Raw genomic sequence first — 18,062 nt, forward strand, 5'->3', positions numbered from 1 at the left:
CTCCAAAAATACCCAGTTTCCAATATTGGAAATCCAAATAGTTATTCAAAGTCTTATATTTTGTATTTAAAACTATTTTAACATAAAGGATAACTATCAAAATGTAATATAGCTTCATTTTGCATGAGTAGATTAAGTGTGTGTGTGTGTGTGTGTGTGTGTGTGTGTGTGTGTGTGTGTGTGTGTGTGTGTGTGTGTGTGTGTGTGTGTGTGTGTGTGTGTGTGTGTGTGTGTGTGTGTGTGTGTGTGTGTGTGTGTGTGTGTGTGTGTGTGTGTGTGTGTGTGGGGTCAGAGAGAGGGAGCACTTGCAGAGCAGAGGATTTGAAATGTGTCTGATTTGCGGTGATAATGAATTTTCGTGGGTTTTGGAACCGGTCAGGATGTCCGGAGGATCTAAACAGTCAAAACTGGCAATTATCGGTCTGACTTGATCTCTCTCACACACACACACACACACACATACACATATATGTTTGGATTATATGTATATACAGTAGCCTATATGTTATCTTAATCTCTTCTTAATATTCAATTGTGTTTGGTTGGGTGAGGTGTTATAAGGTTACGGTAGATGTGTGCAATGTCCCAGACATCTACTGTTTTTCAGTCTGCGGTGGCAGGAAAAGGAGCCATTCCTGTGTAGGTGTTTTATAACCTATAATAGGCACCAGATGGCTGTCAAGCTGAGAAACAATGTTTCAAGTCACAACAATTGGAGCGAAGTTTTTAGATGCCGAGGTTCATTCTTGTGCACTTACTTTTCTTTTGAAAACGAGTATGATGATATATAATGGCTTTTTGTGGTCAATCCTGGTGGGTCTTGCCATTGAATTTCAACAGCTGGATGTGGAGCATGCTCTGGGCCATGGAGTTTGATTCAAGGTCTCTCCTGTAGGGTATGATGTGTGGTGAAAAGTAAAGGTTTGTTATCTGTGGGTGCGTCAAAAATAAGTTTGTCTTTGGCACTCAAGTCAGTCAAATAGGATGGGAGGAGTGAGGGAAAATGAGATGCAAGCATGGAGATGATAGAGTGGTAGCCTGGCATGGCCAGACAAATATCACAGGGTAGATATTAGTCTTGAATCTCTGTGTGGAACCTGCATTTCCAAGAGGCGAATTCGAAAAGGGCTCTGGTGATAAACCTGCCCCATATTTGCATATCGGACCCTGATTGGTGCCCCACAACTTCGGGGGCAGGGAAATCCAATCACAACCGAGCGGGCCAGACCAAATTTGCATTGGCACATTCGTCTGGTTTCCAGGCTAGTAGAACGGTGTCTCCTCTACTCTGTCTGTCTCTCCTGCCTGACTGTGGTTCTGGGGCTGTCATGATCATGAAATGTTACTTGGCGATTAATTGTCGGACAAATAATTGCGATTAATGATTTAATTGTGTTACCAATTAGAACTTTGTACTAAAAAAATTAAAATAGTGGATAAGGCCGACCTTGCACCAAAGCCCATTTTTGAAAACTTAAGCACATTTTTCAACATGGAAAACAAAATGACAATTATACAAAATAAATGCAATTATCTCAAATATTTGCTATCAGGTTATTATGTAATAATTGTGACAGGCCTATGTGGTCCTGAGATGGTTTAGCCTCGAATGGCTGCATTATCTGCATGAGTCTCAGTGGACCCACCCAGGAAAAATGGAATCTAGAGTTTACACAACAAATCTAACGTTTTATTGGCAATGTGGTCTCTCTCTGGGTTGTCCAGTTGAACATTCTCACCGTCCGCACCCTCCAATCTGGTGCATTGCCTCTTTGTCTGGGAGTCATGACCTCTGCTCACTTCCAAACACTGAAGCTGAACATCCAAGGATAGGAGGGTTCACTCGTGTGAGAGCAGATCTGTCTCCCTGATATTCAAATTTGTAAATGTGGGACTCATGGAGCGCATGGAGCTTTCCAAGCTTTTTTTTTTTTTTTAATATTTTTAGATTTGTTTATGGGATTTTTGCCTTTACACACGGACCAGTAGGCCAGCGGGCGCCCCCAGGCCATGCCTATCGTATTTATGTTAATAAGTTAAGTTCATTGTCGAGAAATCGATAAAAATATTATTTGAAATGATGCAGGATTAGCTCCGGAGAGTCATACACCAACACAATGACCCTCTCTTAGACGGCTATTCGTAATAAATAAACCTGTATGTCTGTCAGTTACTTATTTACTCGCTTGTCAAATTAATCTTCAGCAGGGATCCAACAATACTAGAATTAGTCCAGCACCTAGACACCACACTGCTCCTTACACCCAGCCAGATGTTTTTGCTGAGGTGTGGCAGTATAGACGAGAAAGATCACATGGGTCACTAAAATCAGTAGGGTTCATCCTGCAGTCTGCCTATTAGAGGGTGGCAGTAGTAGAGGAAAGGCATTTTTGGGGTTGCTCAAATTGTTATGGTTCCTCCTTCACGGAGCATGAATGTCCTCAGCAGGTTTCGTGACAATGTACCCATTCAATTTTGAGATATCTTGTGTGCAAGTTGATGAATGGTTAAAGCCCCAAAGTCCTTGCAGATTACACAGTTGAAGTGAGGTACATAGACAGAGAAAAACACTGACAGGGAACTGTGTATTTTGGATCCATCAAATGAAGGGGAATTTAGGGATTGGAAATGATAACAGGTCATGCTTTTGAAGGTTCATCATCTTATGAAGGAATAGCATAAGTCTTCATTCATTATAAATGTAAATCCAATATGAGTATATTAAGTCAATTGATTTATTCCCACCTCATGGATAAAACGTGCCTTTTTTATGACGGACAGATTGGCTATGGGACCACAGAGAACAGTCCTGTGACATTCTGTGCCCACCCTGGGGACAACATGGAGAGAAAGAGTGAGACAGCTGGCTATATCATGAACCACATAGAGGTACAGTATGCACGTCTCTAATCCCAATCATCACCATCAGCCTACAACCCAATCACTGTTTAGACTTAACCTCCAGTGTATTGAACATGGCTGACAGCATCAGCATCAAATGTTATTATATCTGCTGCCATTTAATTGCCTCTTCCCAGTTTCTGCCAATATGCAATAATTATACATTATAAATACATTAATGGATCAATACAGATTTTTATCTCCGACTTCAGAATCTCAACAATACACTGGGGTCTAAAAAACATATTGACATAAAAGCAAAGGAGAAACTGTAAAATCAGTTGGCACAGGGTATATAATTCTTTTGAAGGGCATAAAGCAAAACGAGGGCCAACGGCAGCCATGGCCTTCATGGCCTGCATTAAATTCCTGCCCTGGTCATTAGCCTTGCTTCAATTCCTTTTTCTTTTTAAAGCGTTGAACATTTCAAATTAATCGTCATGTTATTTTTGACAGCCTCATTTACAACATATCTTTAATTTAATAATTTCGTAAAATACTAATTTTATACAACACTAAATAAAAAAATAAATCAATTGAATAATTGATTACTCCCTAGGCTAAAATAGTAAATCCTACAACTGGAGAGATTGTTCCTCTGGGGATGTCAGGGGAGATGATGATCAGAGGACATTGTGTCATGCTGGGCTATTGGAATGATGAAGCCAAGACCAAGGAATGCATAACTGAAGAACAGTGGTACAAGACTGGGTAAGTAAACTAATGCTGAGCCATATGGCCCATAGGGCAGGCCCCTATCAACTGTTTCTTTAGTGTGAGTACACCCCACTTATGTCGCAGGGACTTACCCCCAAGCCAACTTTAGTTGCTGAGTGCCAAACAGAGAGGCTGGGGAATTGAACCCTGACCTCTCAATCGCAGGGCGGACATTCTTACCACTGAGCCGTATGTTGAATTAAAATGACATTGGTGTATGTTGGACCGTTGGGAATGTCTCTTGTATGTACCTTGAATGCAGCTGCAGATTTTTAAGAAATCCACCATGCACAAGAACATGAATGAATGGAGTTATGATTTGTTTTAGACTTATTTACTCAGCAGATGGATGGGGTCCAAAGGGCATCTATTGTGATCTGAATTGCCCGTAATGTTGTGGAACCCCACCTCCAGCTCTTACAAGCGAATTGAAACAAATTATAACAAAAATATTTTTACACTACCATTTACCTCGTGTTTCTGTGGTCACTGTCTTTCTAAACTGTGTCGTGGTTGTGTCATGCAGGGATATTGCCAGCATGGATGAGTACAGCTACTGTCGTATTGTGGGCCGGATCAAGGACATGATCATCAGAGGAGGGGAGAACGTTTACCCAGCTGAGATAGAACAGTTCCTGCACACTCACCCCAAGATCCAAGAGGCACAGGTAAACCAGCTGAGATAGATCGGTTCCTACACACTCTTGCGCAAGTCACAAGTAGGCCTATCAGTAAGGGTGCCGGAAAAAAACGATATGAATCGATTATCGGTTTCAACACTAGCGATACGGCTGCATCGATGCGCATTTACCTGGATCGGTCCAAATCGCGGCCGTATCGGTCGATGTATCGGTCCTAAAGTTATTAATCGGATTAATCGGATTTTAGCATTAAATAATTAACCTGCTGTGAAAATCTGAACTTACTTACTCAGCGTTTACTGTTACAAATAATTAATTCAAAAGTGAGCGCTGCGTAAACACAGTGCAACGCTGCTTGCATGAAAGCCGCAGATCTACAAGCCCACAGCTTGTTGTGTTGCGATTGGGTGTAAATCACAATTATTACATAATCGTCTAATGGCAATTATTTGACATAATCGCAGTTATTTTGTCATAATCGTCATAATCGTTTCCATGTTGAGAATTTTTCATATATTTTCAAACCTTCTCAAAAATAGTGGAAATGGCAGATCTACAAGCTTACAACGCGTCGCTATTCTGTCAAAGCCTACTAGCCAAACATAATGTAATTGTCAACGACAAAAACACAATTAAATCGTTAATCGCAATTATTTGAGCGACAATTAATTGTCATGTGAAATGTCATAATCGTGACAGCCCTAGTCACAGGTTACCTCAAAGACTACCAACAAGTATACCTCCTGATTGGTTGAGAAAGCAAGCTAAAATATTTGATAAGGCAATTAATAAAGGTTGTGGTTGGCTAAAACATAACTTTCACAAAATAATTTATTCTGTATAGGTTTAAGTATTTATTCAATAGGGAGATACCATTTTCTATCGAATCGTTGAAGGGGTGTTTCTTGTCATTTCTGTTCCTCAGGTGGTTGGAGTACCGGACCAGCGAATGGGAGAGGAGGTGTGTGCCTGTATCAAGCTTGTAGACGGACAGGAATGCACTGCAGAAGAACTCAAAGCTTACTGCAAGGGCCAGGTAAGAAGAGAGTAGTTCTCACGATCCCCCCTTTAACCCTGTTGCTATTTTCTAAATGCTGCTGACACTGCTCTGTGTAAATCAAGGAACACAGAAATGCACTAATATTCATATTTTATGTCACTTGTTTGTGAAACTGTATATGCTAATGGTAGTATTTAGTATTGTATATGGATATTTATGGTTGGGATTAGGAGAATTGGAGGATTCAGTATTCTGTTTGAGACAAATAGTTTAATCATATCTGTGCTTATTGATTTATCTTCTCAGCCTAACCCTCTTCATACCTTCATATGCTAACATTTAGATGCTTGTACCTGTATGAGTGAGTGACAAATAAACCTGTCTTGATTCTCGATTTCTTCCCGGCAGATAAGCCATTACAAGATTCCTCGCCACATATTGTTTGTGGACAGCTACCCGCTAACAGTTACTGGAAAGGTAACCTCCCAAATAATAAAATTATGATAATGTCTTGAATTTATATAGCGCTGTTCATGAGCACTGTCAGCACACCAAAGGACTCTTTACATAAAAAAAAATAATGAACAACCAAACAAAACAAAACGTCTATTTGCCTTAAGCCTGAGAGAAAAGGTGTATTTTCAAGGCATTCTTGACCAGAGTTGGAGCATGGCGAATCTCCATTGGGAGAGAGTTCCACAGGTTGGGCTACCACACTGATGGCTCTTTCCCCAAAGGTTTGCTTGCTTTTTTGGGGGATAGAGCAGAGGTCTTTGGAATACAGTCCTTGCCTAACAGAAAGTTATATATTAATGATATTATTAAATACAAAATATTAAAAAACAAAAAGAATTTAACAACCGCCCCAAAAACGTGATACTTTAAAAAAGAAATATGTACTGCTAGCAATGTGGTTTCAACCAGAGTTTTAATTAGCAGCTGGTGTAGTAGTCTGTGATGAATCAGGCTGAGGAGAGGTCCAGGGCATAAACTTTTACCTCCTCTGTGGTCCTTGAGTCTCTCTCCTGGGACGCTGTTTAAAATCACTAAGACGTGGTGCTGGACTTGAACCAGCCCACCCTGAATACTCTGGGAGCTATTGACCAGTCTTCATGTACTCAGCCCTGCTTGCTGGATTCAGAGGGTAGCAAGGGTCATAAAGCACTGCCACCTTGTGGTCAATCAGAGAAACTAGTCTAGTTTATCACTTGTACTGTATTAAACCTACTTTTTAGTTATGCATGTACAATGTAATGGCACTATTATGGGCCTTTTTGTGGTTTAGCATATTATTTATTCATAATAATCTATATTTTAATGATTGCATTGCATATTTATAGCTATAAATGTGGTTATAAATGGCTTTTGACAATGAATTAATTATTGAAAAACTATCTCATACTTTCCCCTACACTATCTTGAAATGACAGAGACATCCCATATTTATAGATACATTTTTTAGATTTTTGCAAATTCAGAGATTTCAGAGTTACACTTGTTAAGTGGATCAGCACATTGGGATAAATGCCAGTTCAATCAGTTCATCTCAGTAGTACCCATATTTTAGCTCTGGAACAAATATTTTCATGTTTTTTAATGTTTTAATTCAGTTTATTTACTGTATTCTTCTTTCCACTTCTCCCCAGATTCAAAAGCACATACTAAGTGAACAAGCTCAGAAGTTGCTTGGAATTTGAAGGCGGCCAACTGCCTTTTATTAAAGCGGACCAATGTCATATGTCATAGCCAAAGTTTTAAATAATAAGTGAACTCGTGACAGAGTTAATTTCTATGCCCACATTGCCTCTACATGGTTCTCATCCACCCCAAACATTAGAGTGGCTAAAAGTAACAGCGGCTTGTTTCAGAGAGAAGCTGAAATGAGGGACTACATGAAGAGAGCCAGTATAAGATGCATATTTGCGTTTTTTGTGCAACCTTCCAAGTTGAAAAGGTACAACCATTTGGAATCCTGTTTATATACCTCTTTTTTGCCTTTGTTTTTATGCCTTATGTGTGAAAATTCAGAATTGCCTTTGTCTTTTATATGAAATGTGATAAACAAATAAACATGCCTTGCCCTGAGATTTCTATATTTACCATACTCGCCCAACAGTCATTTAGCTGTGGGCAGTAGTGGAAAAACATTCAACCTCAATACAAAGTCAAATATTACTAAACAACAACAAAGTTAATTGCTTAGTCAAATATGTACTGAGTTAAAGTAGAGTACTTGCTTTTAAAAAAAGTACATGCTTTAATAGTATTGCATTGAACATCCCTTTTTTAAATGGGATTAAGTGGTAAATAAATTCACGATGTATTTTGTTGGGTATTTTCACTGGTAAATATATTCACAATGTATTTTGTAGGGTATTTTCACTGGTAAATATATTCACAATGTATTTTGTAGGGTATTTTCTCAAGTGGTAAATTCATAATGTATTTTGTCAGTTTGGGTCCTTATACTCATGGGATTGTTTAACCTTGTGCCAATAACTAATAAAGACTGTATAGGCATTATCGTTGACTCTGGTATGTAGCCACTAGCCAAGTGCTGCCTCAAATGTTTCTGTATGAATTATTAATATCTCAAATTTATATAGTGCTTTTCTAAGTACCCAAAGACACTTTACATGGGGGCATGAGAAAACCAAGAATAAACAACTTTATTATAGAAAAACATTAAAGGAGTAGTTCACCCCCAAAATGACTTTTTCTATTGATTACTCATGGAGAGTAGAGTTCAAGAATATTTCTTTTTTCGCAACTAGTTTCGCATTCCTAAGACAAAAATGTGATAACAATACATTTACCCCCATTGAGTCCGGAAACGGGTCCCCAACGGGTCCCCATCCGGAATCAATGGGAGTAAATTTACTCAAATCAAATTTTTGTCTTAGGAATGTGACAAAAACCAAAAAATATTATTGAACTCTAGTCTCCATGGCATGAGTAATCAATAGAACAAAAGGCATTTTGGGGGTGAACTACTCCTTTAAGACAAAAAGAAACGTTCTCATGTGGCCAGCCAATCCAATCTCCACAAGATCCGAGGTTAGTATTACTGTAACCAGCTGTTTTGACATTTTGTAAAAGATAAGGTATGGAATGAGCCATTGTTAATGTGTTTAACAGTAAGATGTAATGTTATTGTGAAATATATGGATAACCTCCGTACTGAAGACTGTTTTAATCCAATTCTTATGTCTCTATGTCAAGAATATTTTCGTCCAAAGTCCTTCAAAAGGAATGAAAGAAAACTATTTCAGGGCTAAAAGAAATAAATGAAATAAACCATGTACCACATTATTAAAGCCAGGCATGTCCGATTCTGTTATTATTGGAATACCAAGGTAGTTCATTCTTCCGCTGATCTGGGTGGCGGGTGGACCTGTCTTAAGCCTCTGGTGCGCCATGCAGACACAGACAACCCAAAGCTGTTAAGAATTTCCCCTCAGGTCTGAACAGGATAAATGTGCTGGGCCCCTGATACCTTGCAAAAGTATCAGATGTCGTCCACTGTCTAGACCTCAAGGACTCTGCCCAAAAATAGTTTGTATGAGCCCAGAACAAAAACAGTGCTCACGGACCACGGTTTCCACTTTTTTTTATATTTCTCAATCGAGATATTTGGGATTCCTGTGTGATTAGGAATTCATTTGACACTTCAGGCATTTGACAGACACTTAACCAGAGCGATTTACAAGTGCGAGATCAGAGTAAGCAAAGTAATCGTGAACTCTAAACATTAAAAAACTTAAATCATATTCATGCCTTTTAAAAGAGCCCCACTCGGGTGCTATTAACTACGGAAAATGTTTGTAGAGGAGACAGGAGATGTGTGAAAGAGGGCTGTAAAAACTAGAAATGACAAGTCATATCAGGTCGCACTTGTCGTTAACTTTAGCAAAACAAAATTACAACAAAATAAATGTGATTTGTACTCATTCTAGTAGACATACAAACTTGGGCTTAACGTGAGCCTAAAGCAAGTGTGGGCAACCTCTCTTTCCAGGCGCCATACTGACTTTGATGTGAGTGAAGGGCCACACATTGAATTAGGTTAAAACGGCATGAATTTGATAGACACAACAGACATATTGGTGATTTTGCGTGGTGTCATTAAGGCTTATGAATTAGGCCTATTTTATAAATATAGATCGATGGCAGACTATTTCACTGTTACATTATAAAACTGAGTACATTTGAGTACATACAAATGGAATATGGAATGCAGTACATCCCTAAAAACATGTCTTTAAAGATTTTATGGGGGTAATTTTGTTTCTCTTGAGGACTTCGAGGGCCGTATTGAGATGGTCGAAGGGCCAGGTCCGGCCCCCGGGCCGTACGTTGCCCATGTGTGGCCTAAAGCCTCTATTGTCAGTAAAAGAAACCTACCAAATAGACTCATAAGGGTTTATATATTTGTTCAATTGTATGCACAATCTCATGGGGTCTAAAACGAAGTACATGTGCTTAGTTACTTTTCACTACTGGCATACATTGCTCATTTCAGTCTGCATAAATGGTGATCCTGGCTTTGTGTGGATTACATGAGGTGATCAACAGCATCGATCCCATAGCCTGGGGGAGCGTAACCGAGGCAACAGAGTACGTTGATAGCCTTCCTCATTGGCTACAGTGCCAGCCAATGTGGAGAAAGTGACGGGAAATATGGAAATGAGAGAGAAAGTGTCGACCTCTGGTCAGAGCATCTGTAGATCAGGTCTGGGCAACCTGATGAAAACAAGAACAAGCCAAGGGGTTTTGGCGCCCCTTGGGGGCGCCAAAGATCAGAGGGTGTGAGGCCTTGTTTGTTTTAACAGATGGTACAAGGCTACTAGACTCTTCAGTAGTAACAATAAGTAAAGTAAAAAAAAATATATACCGGTATATCGTTTTGTAACCACAAGAGGGTACAAAGGGAACCAAATGGAACCTTTAAGAGTCCAAAATGGGTCCGGAGCATGGCTGGCATTTCCCATAGCAACAAGGTAAGAAGCTTAGTCATTGTCAGTGTGAGACTCGGTATAGAGCTACTTCGTGTAGAAAGGAGCCGGTTGATGTGGTTCGGGCATCTAGTAAGGTAAGGATGCCTCCTGGTCACCTCCCAGGGAGGTTTTCCAGGCATGCACAATTGGGAAGAAGCCATGGTGCAGACAAAGGACCAGATGTTGGGATTACATCTCCAGGCTGGCCTGGGAACACCTCGGGATCCCCTAGTCAGAACTGGCTAATTTGGCCAGTGAAAAGGGAAGTCTTCTGTTCTCCGCTGGAACTGCTACCTCTGTGACCCGACTTCAGTAAGCGAATGGATGGATGGATTTACGCTTCAAATTCTCAACCCAACTAGTCAGTAGGTAAAGGGATGCCAAGCGCCGTTTGATGCGTCCCTTGCATCTGCTCCTTGGCCGTGGCAACCTGCTGCTCCGTGCAGCAGTCCTGTAGGAACACTGTGGCCAGGTTATGCAGGCGGGGGCTCTCTGACAGCGAGAAGCGCAGCATGCACTGCAGAATGGCGGGATCGGTGATCTCAGAACGTGACGAGGCTGTTGTGAGGTTCATAAGGGTCGTGATGGCTGACAGAACCGTCTCTTCTCTCGGGCTTGACAGGCAGGCGGTGACCAAGGGAATCCCACCACTCTGCAGTATGAGATCCCGGCACTCCCGATCCATACTGAGGTTGCACAAGCCGCCTGTGAACCAGAGCAGATGCAATCAGGGTTCCATTTGTTACAAAACACAACCAAAAACAACTGTTCTATCTTACAATTTAGGCATTGGGCAGACGCTCTTAATCCAGAGCAATTTACAATAAGCAAGGTAATACATCAATCAACAAGAATACATCGAATGCATAGAAATAGTAATCTAAGAAAAAACGTAGGTAGACCAATATGACATAATTGCATTTAAGTGGGTAAAAGCAATTATATATTTTTTGGGCACAACCTACAGTAATAGCTCTATGTTTTTTTTGTCAAACGGGACACCACACGTCCAAATAGTTGTGTGACGAAGTATCAAGTGTGCTCATCTGTGATACTCACCCATTCCAAATTCTACAAAGTTCCCATTGTCCTCAGTGAGCATGTCCAAGAACAGGTCAATCACCTGCAGTCGTCTCAGATCCTCCATGTTTTTTGGGTCATACGCAAAATTGGCCAGGTTGGCCAACACTTGCTCCTTGGCCTCTGACATAGAGAAATTGGGAGTAACATAGTAGAAAGTAATAGTAGTAAGCTTGGCCACAGACAGTCTACATATTTAGCTGGGTAATGTATGTTAGTAGGACAACATATAGCAAGTTCTACAATACCAAAAATCTAAAATATTTTTGTTTCAATGCTATGACAAATTTAAGAAATCGAAAAAAGCAATTCAATGCAATTAAATTGCTAAGTTATAAACATATTTGATGAATTGAATTGCATTGTGTAATTAGTCACCTTTAATACAAATAAACTGCAAATCAATGTTAAGGCCCATTCCCACTGGGCCAGATAAAAAAATCACACCTTGTGAACTGACTGAGTGGTGGTCAAATAAAAAGAGTCAAATACATGGATTGCAAGGTTGCTCATGCTCAACAGTGGCGGGAGACAGACGGACGGCCGGACGGACGCATTGTGAGCTTAAATCCAACTATTTTGTGTGTGTGTGTGTGTGTGTGTGTGTGTGTGTGTGTGTGTGTGTGTGTGTGTGTGTGTGTGTGTGTGTACGCGCGCGCGCGCGTGCCCTCCTTGCTACGTGTGTGTGTGAGAGAGAGAGAGAGAGAGAGAGAGTGTTGAGTCTGCCTGGCCCCTCCTTTAACGTGTGTGTGTGTTTGTGGTCTGTGTGTGTGTGGTCATGAGAGGTATGACAGGCGACAGACAGACATACACGGCCAGTAACATTGTGAAAGCTGATTACAGGAGTGGCGGTGAGACCACCACTCAAAAATATCTTTCTCCATTCAAGTAGATGGTAAGATACAGATACAAAAATATATTGGGCCTATATATCTGTCACAGATATTTTTTTAATCTGTATCTTACCATCCCCTTGAATGGAGAAAGATATTTTTGTATCTGTTTATCTGGCCCAGTGGGAATGGGCCTAATAGTCTGGAAGAAATTAGATTAGGCTACACACCTTCATTGTCTGTGTCCTGAAATTCAGTGACAAGTGTTTGCAAATACTGGAACCGGTCAGAACCTGCGGACATCGTGACTACAGACTATTATGTTTGATCACACAAAGGGCTCAGCTTCAATAAGTCATTAAATACAGTCATGTGTCGGCAACGCATTGTTTACAAATGATTGCTTTGATGCTTTCCTTCTCCTTTCGAATGATGTTTTCCTATCTGTCCGGTCCGTCCTTGAAATGTATCCCGCAAACAATGTCTCTATATCAAAAAGTATCCGCCTGAAATAATGTCTTTCGACAGGGCTATATATATGTTTATATGTTTTAATTAATTAACGTACGTGGATTAAAAAAAAGAAAATAATAAGTGTGAACGAAAAGCCCGCGCATAATGGGGTATTTTGTTATGGTAGGCTCTATAATAGAACCTTGAATGTTTTTGTTTCATAACGGAACGGAATAGAGATGGGATTTATGTCTCTTTCAAGTGAGCTGGATCTCTGGGATCCGTTCCTTTCAAAGAGCCGTTCAAAAGACTGGCTCATTCTAGTTCAGGGGTCTTCAACAGGGGGTCCGCGACCCCTAGGGGGTCCGCGGAGGTACTGCAGGGGGTCCGCGAAATTATTGGTTAAAAAAAAAAAAAAAAAAGATTTCAAAAAATACATTTATGTAAAAAAAAAAAAAATCATGATTCTATCCATTTTGAATAGCTTGAATACATGATTACTATGCAATTGACAGATTGTTGATATTATTGACATTGGTTCTCAGTTAATAAGTAGTATGTTTAGAAATGGTAGTGGTACGGCCCACCCTGCTCGCTGTAACTTGTACATGGGTGTCGTAGCCCCGACCCCCCCCCCCCCCCCCCCTCCCCCCCCTACGAGGTGGTAGGGGTCCCTGCTCCATCTCCCCATCAGTTTGGGGGTCCCCGGCCTGAAAACGTTGAAGACCCCTGTTCTAGTTAGTTACTTTGTAGATTTTGATTATAATTACAAATCACTTCAACCTTATATACATTTATGTCGGACATAGGCCTATGCCTATATAGGTACATACCTGCCATTTGAAAATAGCCGTTCTACAAGCTCACAATGCGTTGTGTAACTTGCGTTGCAACGCATTGTGAGCTTGTAGATCTGCTTTTTTCAAATGCTTTTTCTACATTTTATTCATTTGAAAACCTGTGAAACAGGACATTCTGCATAAGGAGTACTTTAGTACATTTTGATACCAATACTTTTGTACTCTTACTCAAGTACATTAACATTCCAAACTTCTAGTCTTGTGGCATAGTATTTCCACATTGATACTTTTACATAACTAAAAAAAATTGTTTGAATACTTTTACTGCGAACCGGATCCCGTCGTTCATTTGAAAGAGCCGTTCAAAAGACTATATTCGTTCGTGAACGTCCCACCTCCAGAACGGAAGTGGTGGTACGTGAGTTATTATGAAGGGGGCATGCATGGAAGGGGGAGGTCACCCTAGCACACTATCTTTTAACTTAGTTAAGACATGTTTTATGTTGGATAGTTTGTTCATGAAAACCTGATGAAGACAGCTGAACCGACCATACTCCCACACACACAGCTTTAGTTCCAATCATGAAGCAACCCAGCCAGCTATCGTCTGGAAAGCGTCTTACCAAACCCATTTTGTTTGGGAGCCTGCTGGTGGGACTGGCCGCTGTGTTCTTCAATAGGTATGCGTTTGTGTGTGTCGTTTGCAGTTTCACCTGGAAATAACAAATGCTGTAAGCTACTACAGGACAGTATGGTTGTGTCTGTCACACGAGTCTAGCTGTCACCTCACCTGCTGACACCTGTCATTTTGTGTTATGTAAACTAAAGTCACTGCAGTGCAGTTGGCAGTGGACGTGGTTATATGCCACCAGTCATTCAAAATCAAAACTGTTAGAATTCACAAATACATTAAGGTTTTGCATCCCCCAAGGCACGAAATATTAGACAAAACATTTCTTTTGTCATAAAGCATAGTTGATAAACGGATTAAATGAACACATAAAACAGTAAAACACAAGTCACTAAATAAATGAGCAGTGCAGAAATATTCCCAACAAGACACTTGCTGATGAAGAGCTTTGTTTGTGGGGTTGTGAGTCTGCACCCTGAAGAGGTTGGGATAAGGGCTTGTGATCACTTGCCAGTCTTCTTTTTATATACTTTATTGAGTTGATATAATGCCGCATTAATACATTTCTGGCTTGCCAGTCCCAAATGTTACCACAGGTTCAACAGATCAAATCATTGATTGCAATATTATCCTATTCTTTCATTCCAGACACTTGTTCTTTGAGGACATAGTTGACATCAGGGCCCAGGAGCGTGCACGCAACAATGCCAAGCTGACGGAGGTACTGGAGAGGAGGCAAAAGCAGATGGAAGAGCTTGCTGAGAAGAAGGCAGGAGGAAGCGATTGAATCTACCACCCATGACACACTCTAGCCCAGCCTCGGTTTCCAAACTTTTGTTTAACCTGAGCTTAACTGCAGCCTGGCCCTTGGCTTGGCGATGAGACCTGAGAGTTGAATGACAAACAGACTTATTCATTCATTCAAGAACTATGTTCACCCAAGATTCGAAACTGAGTTCCCGTGTGGGGTTAGGCTAGGGTTAAAGCCAAACCACACCCAAGAGGGAATCCCCCTTTGGCCAGGGGAGGTGTGGTTTTGGTCTTCAAGCTGAGCTACTCTGCAACATGTCACAGCAAAAAGGCCCTGTTTTGTTGACATTGTTTGATGGCTGTGTGGGTGGGTGGGTGAGTAGGTGTGGGAGGAGGATACCCTTGTACCTCGTTCTGACAATATTTGATTAATTACTGTGACATTCAGTGGGTGATATTATGGCATTAATTCATTTACACATTTTTACCAATAACATGTCCATTTGTTTGAAGCAAAATAATGTTTTTCACCTGGCTTTGAAGGTACTACGGTATTTTGTTAAATTAATATTTTATTTTTAAATCAAATGCAATCGTTGTGCACAAACATGTATTGTTCAGACTTCTGCCTAATCAAAACATAAACATCCATTAATTGAAATAGCCTTTTAGTTATTTCTTCTTTGAGAATGTAATAGAAGAGTAATCATCAGGTACCCAGCAAAGATGACAAACTAATTTAAATTAGTTTCTAAACAGGGAAAAATAATATCAAAAATAATATATAATATCATGTACGCACATTTAAGCTAATTCCCACAATGTCTAATGATATTCCATTCAGTTTAAATAAAATGTGTTGCCAACGATCATTCTAAAAACATTGATTTAGGTGAAATGACCTCTTTGCACTTCTTTCCTATGGCACTTTAAAGTGCAAGTATTACCGTATGTCTGTTCTTATATGGTTATTCTAATAGGAAGTTCCTAATTCATTTCCTTGATACAAATATAATTGTCTTATTGTACTGAACATGGTTTTGTAATTCCTATAGTTTTTCTAATGTAAGATCATGCTCGACCAGTTTTATTGATAATTTCAAATGTTAGTACAAGTTTAGTACAAATAACGCACCCCTCGTTTAATTGACAGAATTCATATTCAATCTCCCTTTTTAAATGTGCTTTCTGTCACTCCCCATGCGAGACACTCTCTAGAGATGTTCCCAAGGGTATAAAGGGTTCATAATTCATATCCTGCCGTGCCAATGTTGTTTTAGGGTTCATAACGTCAGGCACAAACCATAGACGGCCATGGTTTGTGTCCATATGGTTTAGTTAAATTTGAAAGGGACAAAATTAGAATAACCATACAAGTTAATTGCTTTTTTTTTTTTTTTTTTTTTGAAGACCTACTCTAAAATGTCTGGTTGTGGTTTCATTAAATATTGATGGAATATTTGGAGGAATGATGGCAAAATCAATTCAACATGCTTAGAAAAGGTGAAAGGGGGGACTTTTTTCTTATTTCCTCACAATAACTCCAAGGTATATTAATGACATAGTCCAATGTTGAAAATGAGTGGTATTCACCACTATTACCCTCTCTGCCATCAACGCTATCATTCCATCGTCCTCACCATACTACAATCAAAATGTATTATGATGACTTGGGTAAGCACTTCATTTTTTAAATCTGACGTCTGTAGCTCAAACCGTTCTCTTTGTCTACCTCGCTAGATGTAAGGTATAGGTGGCGAGAGTCAGAGAGGGAGGATGAATGAGAGAGATATTTGTGTAATTTTCCAGCAGGAGTGGCTGCCAGAACGACTGTCCAGCAGACATTGTAGTCACATGCATTCTTTAATTGTGGTCAGATAGGCACCAATGGCCCAGAGCTACTGGATGTTTAAGATCAGACTGAGCTACTGGATGTTTAAGACCAGACTCTCAGTGCAGAGGTTACATGTTCAAATCTCAGTCCTCCTACATTGCTATAGTACTTTGACATTTTCAACGTTGTAATACAAAAGGAGTACTCAAAAGCTCAAGTAATCACCTGCATTGAGATATAGTGAAGTGGTCTGAGGATCAGACCCAGAACAGAGGTTCTAAGTTCAAATCTCAGTCCTCCAATGGTTCTTCTAGTAGTACTGTCATTTTCAAGGTTAAATATAAAAGAAGTACTCAAAAGCACCAGAATCAATCTGCAGTCAGAGATGGTGTATTAGTCTACATTAGACTCTCAGTGCAGAGGTTCTGTGTTCAAATCTCAGTCTTGCTACAGTGCTTCCCAGTGCTTTGACATTTTTAAGGTTATAATACACATTTAAAGGAATACTCAAAAGCTTTAGAAAACACATGCAGTGAGACAGTGCAGTGGTCTGAGGATCAGACTCTCAGTGTAGAGGTTCCATGTTCAAATCTCAGTCCTCCAATGTTCTTCTGGTAGTACTTTGTCATTTTCAAGGTTAAAATTCAAAATAAGTACTTAACTCATTGACTGCCAAGGCACGAGTTTCACGAGTTATTGCAGTACTCCCAGGCTGCCACAGCCCGAGTTTCCCGAGTTGGAAGCCATTTTGAAAAAAAAAAAAAAAAATTCTTTTTTTTTTTTCAAAATTTTTTTTTATAAAAAAATTTCTAAAAATGCCTCAAATGTATTAGGCATGATCACAATTGTGAAATTGCATGTTTAGCCCCATAACAAACACATCTTTCAAAATGTCAAAAATGGCTGTTTTGTCTGACTTTGAAGGCTTGTAACTCATGAAGGCCTGAACGGATTTCCAAGCGTATTTTTTTGTTTGAAAGCTTTTAAAAAGTACTACACATATAATGCATATATGGTGCATGGGCGTGCACGATCCGTGCACAAAAGATTGATCCGTGCACTCGAAATTTAGGAAGGTGGCAGTGTTTGTTTTGTCTGACTTTGAAGGCTTGTAACTCATGAAGGCCTGAACGGATTTCCAAGCGGATTTTTTTGTTTGAAAGCTGTTAAAAAGTACTACACATATGATGCATATATGGTGCATGGGCGTGCACGATCCGTGCACTAAAAATTGATCCGTGCACTAGAAATCTAGGATAGTGGCAGTCTGGTACTTGGGGGGCCATCTTGAAATGGCATTCAATGAGTTAAAAGCATCAATAAAATCTTGCAGTCTGAGACGGTGTAGTGGTTTGAACATCAGACTCTTGGGGCAGAGGTTCTGTGTTCAAATCTCAGCCCTCCAATGTTGTTCTAGTAGTATTT

The 18,062-nt window shown here is 40.0% G+C and overlaps 2 protein-coding genes across 2 annotated transcripts in view; one reads left to right on the plus strand and one right to left on the minus strand.

The window, feature by feature from the left end:
* Positions 1-7,907, plus strand: part of acsf2 (acyl-CoA synthetase family member 2) — a 30,855-nt gene extending 22,948 nt beyond the window's left edge. The window contains exons 11-16 of the mRNA XM_080746899.1: positions 2,782-2,889; positions 3,461-3,612; positions 4,145-4,286; positions 5,185-5,295; positions 5,668-5,736; positions 6,906-7,907. Coding sequence (XP_080603025.1) covers positions 2,782-2,889; positions 3,461-3,612; positions 4,145-4,286; positions 5,185-5,295; positions 5,668-5,736; positions 6,906-6,956 — 633 coding nt within the window. The 3' untranslated portion in view covers positions 6,957-7,907. The remainder of the gene's footprint in view (positions 1-2,781; positions 2,890-3,460; positions 3,613-4,144; positions 4,287-5,184; positions 5,296-5,667; positions 5,737-6,905) is intronic.
* A 2,707-nt stretch (positions 7,908-10,614) lies between these two features.
* On the minus strand, positions 10,615-12,472 carry armc7 (armadillo repeat containing 7; the record flags this gene model as incomplete). Its single annotated transcript, XM_080747332.1, has 3 exons — positions 10,615-10,961; positions 11,316-11,459; positions 12,400-12,472. 3 exons carry the CDS (start codon positions 12,470-12,472, stop codon positions 10,615-10,617), a joined length of 564 nt encoding a protein of 187 aa, XP_080603458.1.
* Between the last annotated feature and the right edge of the window lie 5,590 nt (positions 12,473-18,062).

This window comes from Nannobrachium achirus (assembly GCF_963921795.1).
Source record: "Nannobrachium achirus genome assembly, chromosome: 18".
NCBI classification, from domain to species: Eukaryota; Metazoa; Chordata; class Actinopteri; order Myctophiformes; family Myctophidae; genus Nannobrachium; species Nannobrachium achirus.